Source organism: Apostichopus japonicus, chromosome 3, assembly GCF_037975245.1.
Source record: "Apostichopus japonicus isolate 1M-3 chromosome 3, ASM3797524v1, whole genome shotgun sequence".
In the NCBI taxonomy this organism is placed as follows: domain Eukaryota; kingdom Metazoa; phylum Echinodermata; class Holothuroidea; order Aspidochirotida; family Stichopodidae; genus Apostichopus; species Apostichopus japonicus.
The window spans coordinates 28,810,270-28,820,303 of NC_092563.1; the positions used below are offsets into that span (position 1 = coordinate 28,810,270).

At 40.6% G+C, this 10,034-nt stretch overlaps 1 protein-coding gene across 1 annotated transcript; it reads left to right on the forward strand.

The window, feature by feature from the left end:
- Nucleotides 1-65: 65 nt before the first annotated feature.
- Nucleotides 66-3,844, forward strand: LOC139965759 (tubulin beta-4B chain-like). Its single transcript, XM_071968444.1, has 2 exons — nucleotides 66-233; nucleotides 1,340-3,844. The coding sequence occupies exons 1-2, from the start codon at nucleotides 177-179 to the stop codon at nucleotides 2,624-2,626; spliced, it is 1,344 nt and encodes a 447-aa protein (XP_071824545.1). The 5' UTR covers nucleotides 66-176; the 3' UTR covers nucleotides 2,627-3,844.
- The last annotated feature ends 6,190 nt before the right edge of the window (nucleotides 3,845-10,034 follow it).

Below are 10,034 nucleotides of genomic sequence, written 5' to 3' on the forward strand. Positions count from 1 at the left end.
TTTGATTGGTGCTAACAGTCTGCGACACGAGCTGCCATGCTTCATATGATTAAGTACAGTACGTATACAGTATAGAACAGTCCTTTGCGCTCACACATTTCTAACAGTCCCACCCGAATAAAAGTCAATTTGACTAAACTTCTTTATTACATCGTAGTATCAAGACAACCAAGAAAATGCGTGAAATTGTCCATATGCAAGCAGGCCAGTGTGGTAACCAGATTGGTGCCAAGGTAAGAAATTCTTTTTCGGGCAAGACCGTCATACAAATCATCTATTTTCTCTCCAATCAAACTAGGCGGGGAGTAGGCTAGCCGTAAGCTTGGTCATTATACTAAGACAGTACAAACTACAATACTACTAGTACTAGCCTAGGTCTAAATTAGTCATATATTCACGTGTACATAGGCTACATGGGGTTTTTTTTCCGCTTTTTTTTTTTTGGTAGCCGTGTCTGTTTTTTGACGTTACCTAATTCTATAGTCTAAACAATGCCCATGTGTGATATAGTATGTATGGTATGTCATATCGAAATTTCGAATATTAGTATGTGTGTTATTCATAGTCAAACAGTGCTGCTTATATCGTTTCACCATATTGTTGTGTGCGCCCTCTCCCGCCTAAACTAAGTAGCACGCTATAAACAAACACACGTTAATCAAACACGAATATCTCAGTCATCTCTATACATCGATTCCTCTTGAGTTAACAAAGAAAGCCCACTTAATATTACAGTATCTTGCCAAAAATCGTTTGGAGTACATATGACTTCCTTCATACTCATATACTTCAGTTACTGGCAACACAATAAATAATAATTGTGAACAAAAGCTTTCTGTGTTGTACCATGTAGAATCAAATGTATTTGCCCATAAAGTATGTGTGCCCTTTAGGTCATGAAACTTGTGACTGGTTGGATAAACAAGATGCTCATCTTTTTCTGATGTGTTTTAGTAGACCAACACTAGCTATTCATGTTAAATTGTGAGGTAATGCCAAATTTAAGTATGTATATTTCAACCAACTTCTTTCGCTACATTCCATTTTTTACATTTTGAACAATATTGGATAATAATAGATGGTATCATATACAGTAAATATAGAATATAGAAATAATATATGTGAGATGGAAGTAGAGGAACCAGAATTAAGTGAATACTTTTCTGGTCTGGTCCCTTTGTAACGTAGATAGTGCATGTAAAACAACCACCCTCCCCCCCCCCCCCCCAAGAAAACCATCAAAATCTGTGTATGTATGTCTTATGAAAGAAGAAATATAAGAAGGAAAAAAATATATCTAGGAGGAATTGTTATGCAGTAGGTATTGTTTTCTTTACAGTTTTGGGAGGTCATCTCTGATGAACATGGCATTGACCCTACCGGTACCTACCACGGTGACTCTGATCTTCAACTAGAGAGGATCAACGTCTACTACAATGAAGCCACAGGAGGGAAGTATGTACCTCGGGCTGTCCTGGTTGATCTGGAGCCAGGTACCATGGACTCTGTAAGGTCTGGACCATTTGGTCAAATTTTCAGACCAGACAACTTTGTATTTGGACAGAGTGGAGCAGGTAACAACTGGGCAAAGGGACATTACACAGAAGGTGCTGAGCTCATTGACTCTGTTCTTGATGTAGTGAGAAAAGAAGCTGAAGGCTGTGATTGTCTTCAAGGTTTTCAGTTGACACATTCTCTTGGTGGTGGCACCGGGTCAGGTATGGGTACACTCCTCATTAGTAAGATTCGTGAAGAATATCCAGATCGTATCATGAACACATACAGTGTTGTACCATCACCAAAAGTATCAGACACTGTTGTAGAGCCATACAATGCCACACTTTCTGTTCACCAACTTGTTGAAAACACAGATGAAAGCTTTTGTATTGACAATGAAGCTCTCTATGACATCTGCTTCCGTACCCTGAAACTCACCACACCAACATATGGTGACCTCAACCATCTTGTCTCAGCTACTATGAGTGGTGTCACTACCTGTCTGAGATTCCCTGGACAGTTGAACGCTGATCTTAGAAAGCTTGCTGTCAACATGGTACCATTCCCACGTCTCCACTTCTTCATGCCAGGGTTTGCTCCTCTGACCAGTCGTGGTAGCCAACAATACCGGGCCCTCACTGTTCCAGAGCTGACACAACAAATGTTTGACGCCAAGAACATGATGGCAGCCTGTGATCCTCGTCATGGTCGCTACCTGACCGTCGCAGCCATCTTCCGTGGTCGTATGTCCATGAAGGAGGTCGATGAGCAGATGTTGAATGTCCAGAACAAGAACAGCAGCTACTTCGTCGAATGGATCCCCAACAATGTCAAGACCGCAGTTTGTGACATTCCACCACGTGGACTCAAGATGTCATCAACCTTCATCGGTAACAGCACAGCCATTCAAGAGCTGTTCAAGCGCATCTCAGAGCAGTTCACTGCTATGTTCCGTCGTAAGGCTTTCTTACATTGGTACACCGGTGAAGGCATGGACGAGATGGAATTCACTGAAGCTGAGAGCAACATGAATGACTTGGTGTCTGAATACCAACAATACCAGGACGCAACAGCAGAGGAGGAGGGAGAGTTTGAAGAGGACGAGGAGGAAGAGGAAGAAGAAGTATAGAAAGCAACAGAATTAGTGCTGCTGATCCTGCTAAAGGAACAACTCTCAATGTTATTGTGACCATAGCCATAAAATTGCCTTTTCTGTAATCTCTGCAGATATAACGCATTTAACATTTCTTTAGTCGACCCACAAAATAAACTTGCATGTAAAGTATGTGGTAATTAAGTTTTTGGAAGAAATTTTGAGACTTTCTTTGGTTTTTTGGTGACCCATCTTTGGGTCTCAACACACAATTTGCGCCCCATTATCTTCTGTGACAATCAAATTCATCTTTCATCACATCTTTTGCCAGTTATAGTGGATTACTCACCAAGAATTTTGTAGAAAGTTAGCGATGTGCAGATGATAACTACACTTCTCATCCAGATTTTTAAGAAAGTTTTAACCGGTCATACCACAATGATCTGAACATTCTTCTATGATTTCTCCAGCCAGAGAGTAAGTTATCTAGGAAAAGTTGTGCTTAATAATTTATGCAAAGTATGTTGGACTTCTTGTATGTTGATGTAAATTGGTTGTTTCAGAACAGTCTTGCGATATCAAATGGTGGTTGTTTGACATCTTAAAAAAAAGAAACCTCAGTTATTAACTTGTCCTACCTTGTTACACCACACTTAGGACGTGCAAAACTTTTTTTTCTGTAGCTTGCCAAGCTTTAAAGTATTGAACTTAAAAATGTATACAAGTAACCTATGAGGCTGTTTTAGTGTTCAATGTTTTTCAGTTATACACCCTTGTAAGGGTAATTTCTTGTTGCACGGCTCCGGGTGAGGTAGAAACATGATTGTCAAGGGAATTATTTGTGATATAATCTGTACTGGATTAACATCACATTTAAAAGTCTACCTTAAAGCCAAAGATAAATATTATCTTAAAACCAATATTTGTTAGATTTGCCTTGCTTGGTGATGAAAATAAAACACTTTTCAAGATTGGAGTATAAAATTAACCATGATAAAAATTCTGGATTTTGTTAGCCTGAAAAACATTTTTTTCTTTTTTTTGGGGGGGGGGGGGGAATCGCCCCTTAAATCAGTACGAGACAACTCTCTTTGATATACTGACTGTACTGTATCTATCACTTAAGTTCTTTTTTTAAACAATAATCAGTGCAATCAGACATAATTCTTGTAATCCATTTTCTTTGGAACAAGAAAGAGTACAAATGATGCATATTGGTCACATCGCAAGTAAAACTCTTTGGTTACAGAATAATCATCTTTGAATTCCTTCATTTCTCGTAATGTCTTGAGTAACTTATAATGACACTTAAGTGCAAAGAACTTAATGCAAGAACGTGCCGGTGTTCTTTGTAATATCATGCTCTCCCTAGGAGTAAATAGAGGATTTCAAAAGGAAGGGTTGGGCCCTTGAAACCCACTCACATGTAGTGGTGGGGGGGGGGTGGGGTCCTCCCTCAGAAAATCAAAATTGTAGACGAGAAATAGTGCTTTAAGAGGCATAAGCTATTAAACAGGACTTCACACAATGTTATGCCAATAATGACTCACCTCCCCCCCCCCCCACCCCTATGATGCGCTTCTACTCCCTCTGTGAATATCCTGGTGTGCAAAACCACGACAGAGTATGGAAAGTACGCGAAACGGAATGAACTCAGTACAAACGTGTAGGTGCGGTATGTGCTCAAACGATTTCAACTGATGAGACCAGATCTAGGATAACAATGAGATAGGTGTGATCTGCCATCAGGTGCAATAGTTAACGTTATATAGGGTCAGAGGTTGATGCCAAGGACGATCAAAAGATAGAAACGCGGATGAAACCAGGTTTTCAGGTATGAAAAATGTTACTGTAATATGGTCTATCATAACGCGTGTGTAGAATTGTGCTATGAAACCAACTGTGGCTGGTCTCGAACTCGACCGTGTCGTCGGGGAACATGACGCATTTTGGGATGGGGGCGACCACCCGCCCCCCCCCCATTCAGCATTTTTTTAAATGATATCGCTAAGTCATTTCAAAATAGAAAGTGCTTAGAGGCAACTTACAAGGCCTTGGAAGTGTCATTTCCAGTGATCTGGGAGACATTTTCGGCCAAAATTTGCTTGTACGCTTCGCGCCAACCCATGGTGGCGCTACGCTTAGATAATTTGCCCACAGGCTTCGCCCCTCCCTTGGCAAATTCCTCGCTACGCGCCTGTTCGAATTTGTAACGCAAACAGCAGATATCACATCATATCAGTGAGCATGAAAATGGCGTTCCAGGATGAAAAGCCTCAAAACTGTCCGACTTGCCTGAAAAAATAACCAAAAATTTTCACAAGCTTCGCGCGCGTTCAACGTGTTCATGTCAATATCATATAAGCAAGCATCGGTTATTACATCGCATGCCATCATGTACCGTACGGTCCGTTAAAATTGCACAGTATACCGCGGGATGCTAATGTAAACAACGACATGTCACATGTAGATGTATAAAAAGCATGGAGGTCCAATTATGTCAAAACTCTCTTTTACATTAGTAATGGCGAATTAGGGCCTGCACCCCCACCGCGCAGTAGCGGAGCGTCCATATAGTCAGGGGGGCGAATGCCCCCCTGACGGACTCAAATGGACTGCTGGCGCCTTTTTCAGCTCTTTACCACTTTTACTTATTCTAGATTATTGACTTTTTTATTGCGCTCTCATCTACTTATTGACATTTGTCACATTTTGTTGGTGTAATTTGGCGATGACACCTTATTCTTCGTTTATCTGCAAATTAGCCAGGCCCGGAAAGGGTCATTTCCGGCGATCTAGGGAGTATCTTTACTCAAAAATTTTCTGTACGCTACGCGCAAACCAGTGGTGGCGCTCCGCTTAGATAGTGTCGAAAGCGCCCCTTCAGACCATTCTCGCCACTCCTGACCAATACCCCTAGATCCGCCACTGCCGCCGCGCCTCCTACGCCTATGTGTGTAGTGTTCGGTTTCGGAAATATCTGCTATTTTTTCATTTCCTTCAACCAAGTTTTATATAATAGCCGTTATAAGAGGTTTAATATTTGTACACCAATAAATTAACTGTGTCAGAATTTTCGAAAATTTCTGACCAACATTCTACATCACACTTCCCTCTACTCGTGCAATTTTGACCGGTCTGTTAGGGGTTGAAGGAAGTTTTTTCTATATTGGTTGTCCCATAGATGAAATTTTGTACAACATTGTGGGTATGTTTTGAAGTGAGTTTATTCACGAGAAACGTGAATTTTCAAATTCTGAACAAATATGGGGCTTAAAACCTTGAAAAATGGGGCTGACGGGTATTGTGGGCCGCGACGTAGAATCACCTACAAAAGCAAAGACCCACAGGAGATGCGATCAGGTCGAACATAATGTGTGCCGGGTTGACAATCTTCAAAAAGGTTATGGATGGAAAAAAAAAACTATTAGGAAATACTTGAGTTCTCAGGCAAAAAGTGTACATCTGGTTGGTCATTTCAAGCCCGAGAAGTGCCGTTTCCGGTGATCTGGGGGGTTTCAAAACAAGAAATTTTCTTGTACGCTGCGCGCCAACCGATGGTGGCGCTCCGCTTAGATAGTAATTCGCGCCCCCCCCCCCCGGGTTTGAAAATCCTGGATACGCGCCTGCTGTACCTATACAAACGACTCAAATAATTGTTAATATTTCATTCAGCTTGCTTACGTTTTCAGGATAGAGACTGGGCCGACATGTGCTATAGGGTGGACTTGATGTGCGCCCCCCCCCCCATAAGCATGTAAGCATACCACTGCCGGTTGGTGGGACTGCATTTATTCGGCATATGCCGATTTCTATGTGCAACAGCTGGGAAGCTCAGCTATGTTGGACAATAGCTTTCACATGTTAAGTGGGCAGTTTTGCAAATTACAAGCTTTCAGCATTGCATATCTTTCTCCGAGGGTTTGAAAAAAAGAGTAAAAACCAGCCTGAAATTGGTACAATGTTACAAGAAAAAGGTCAAAATCATTGGTGAGGGGTGCGATTTTCCTGATAATGGTTTACGATGACAATATGCTGACAATGTTTAAATGGCGCCACCGTTTACATTTCAAGCGCGTGATGAAGGGCGAGAGGATCCTCAAATTTAAAATCAGTTCTACTGGGTTCAACATTTAAATACATCTAGCTAGCTATCATTCAGTGGCGTAGCCAGCGGGGGGGGGGGGGGGGCAGGGGGCGGGATCCCCAGTTGAAATGCTCGCTCCCCACTTGCCCCCCCCCCCCAAATGGAATTATTGACTGAGAAAAAAAAAACTTGAATGCACACTAAATATGTTGCTGGGCCTATGTGCATATTACCATGGTATTTATGCAATTTTTATTCTTTACCTTTTACCTAATTCTCTATCTGCGAAATTGGGTGGCCAAAATAAAATCACTTCCATGGGAACATTGCCTTGAAAAAGAATTTAACCCAAGCAGCAGCGCAAAAAAACGCCACTGTCTCTGTATTGTCAAATGTGGAAACGGGTTGGCAATTTAAATAAACGGTCTCCGCGGCACTCACAAGCGAAGGCTACGTTCAGTTGATGTTCACAAGGTTATCCTGGATCCCTGGATTGTGTTCCGAAATGATTCACACGTGAATGACGTGTATGGCAGAATGAATATCACAGTATTTAGAAACAATTTGCATTTTGACTGAAACTTACAACATGTTTTGCTACGCCTACGTACGGAAGCGTAGAAGGGACATTGCATTGACGAGTTACCAACTTGACAAAACGACAATTATCTGCAAATTGACGAGTTGACGAGATGGTAACGTGACAAAATTCAGAAAATTGACGTTTTGACGACATAACGGATCTCGTCAATGCATCAATTTTCTGCAAATTGACGAGTTGCACACTTACTACCATCTCGACAAAATGACAAAAATCAGAAAATTGACGTTTTGACGAGATAACGGATCTCGTCAATGCAACAATTTTCTGATTTTTGTCATTTTGTCGAGATGGTAGTAAGTGTGCAACTCGTTAATTTGCAGAAAATTGATGCATTGACGAGATCCGTTATCTCGTCAAAACGACAATTTTCTGATTTTTGTCATCTTGTCGAGATGGTAGTAAGTGTGTAACTCGTCAATTTGCAGAAAATTGCTGCATTGACGAGATCCGTTAACTCGTCAAAACGTTAAACTCGTCATTAGTAAAATAATTGTAAAAACAAAATTTAGTCAAGTGTGCAGTCGCAGAACGGAACTAACCAGTATTTCAGGTGGGCCAGTGTAAAGTGGAATATGCTAGATCGATCTAGCCTAGCACTCTTTCGTAAAGTAAGTAAATTTCATCTAAGAAAAAGCTACATTTTTGAAAATAAAATTGATTTAAAAAGTGCTTCTAAGTATCACCATTTTACATCTAAAGCACCTTAGGCATTTGAAAATTTTCCAAAGGGGGAGGGGGACACCCCCTTAGACCCCTCCCCCATATCAGTCTCGCAATAAATGTCCCTGATTCCACTCAGGCAAATATGGTCACCTTACCATAGGGCGAAGCCCTTTGGAGCTGCATCCTTTGAGATATTTCTTGTTTCCCTTAGCGGTTTTAAATCCACAAAACTCAGCGTCAGAAAGAGTGTGAAAAAATACAAAACATTGGGGAACGGTAACCCCTTCCCCCTTGGCGACGCCACTGTATGCAGGCTCTATATTGAGTGAATTTGACAACTACCGAGCAAACGTTCAAGGTTACTTTTGTCAATATTACTAATTTGCTAAATTGATCTGAGGCGCATCTACCATCTTTGTTATGGGATGATTGGGGGGGGGGGGTGCATAGGTGTTATTTCGTCCCGGGACAGATCCTTTGATGTTGAAGAATATTCAATTATTTACCTGTACTATAATGACACGTTATACATTTATGTACTGTAATTTAGGATTTGTTGGGGGGGGGGGGGTTACTCTGTCTATTATGGGGGGGGGGGGTGAGGCCTTCTCTTCGCAGATATGATCTCAAAGCTTCGTTAGCATCAGCTGACAAGCAAACTATAATATCCGTGAATGTGATAGCTGCACTTTCAAATTTCCATACCAGGACAGTTTTGGAACGTTTTGAAAAATCCTTTTCCAAATATTAACCAAGTATAAAAGGTGTGCTGGTGCATCAGTCTTATTCTGAATGCCGACCGAATCTTCATTCCAGGAAATACCCGCACTATTTATGTTGTCATTTATAAACACACTAATATATATGTGTTAAAATTATGACGATTTCTGCAAACATGCAATATTGCAGGGGCAAAAACAGCGAAGACAGCCTTCTTTTCTCTCGTATGATGGTGATTTAGGTCGGTATAAGTTGGGTTTATTAACTGAAACATACAGCTAGTATTACCTGCAAGACTACTTAAAGAAGAAGCGCTTTCCTTCCTATTTTTACTTGCCAATAGTGGAGAATCATATTCTTTCTCAATGTATTGATAACTGCAACCCATTCAGCGATCTCGCGTCTATGTTGTCAATGGCAACAACCCTGTGTACCATTACGCGACTATTCAAATTCAGCTTAGGGTAAGTTAAGGAGATTTTTTTTTATAATTTCCTACATCAGATAGTACGGAGTGCGTGCTAAACAAGCTTTCAGCACAGTGTTCACAATGGTTGTCTTTCCTATCCAAATGTTTACTCTCGATAATCACTTTGGTGATTAACACAATAAACATATTGTGCATAACAACGTGGTCCAACTCTGGTTTCTTAACAATCGGAAAACGTCTTATCACATGGCGATATTTAGTGAGTGTCAGTGAACACTATCTAACAGTATTTTACTCTGTTTTACGCCTCCCCTTCAGACCAGTGCGGTGCTGGAATTGTATTGTAGTTCCATACAAAATATAAAATGATCCAAAAATGCTTATTTCATGACTAAAACTTTTACCTGTGATAAAGTTCTATTCTCTAAAGGAGACTTGACATAAATGAGCGAATCTACACACGTAATGAAACACATAAATAGAGATATACAGGTTTGTACAATAGGACAGTTGCCGTAGCAATCCCTGATGTGTTAGAACACATTTTCAACTTAGTGAAATGCACTCATTTAATTAGTCATGGGCATGTAAGCATAGAATTGGTAACAAACATTGAATATATAAAAACAAATATTGAAAGTATACCTGTCAGTGAATGTATATTTCGTCCATATGAAGTTTCTATCATTCCCTGACGATTGCTGTACAAAAGTCCAAAACAGTTCAGTGGCTAAAAGCCTCCTGATAATCCTATTTTGCCATTTGGGTCTTTATTTATTAGTAGTATTATTTACTTATGGTGATCAAAATTAATTCTCCCAACATCATTCCACGTAACCATTGGCGGCGCTCGGGCGTTTCTGTGGTTACAATTACCTGGTTACTTGTGTTTTTCAAAGTGTACGATCTATATGCGGAGTGGGCACATATACACAACATA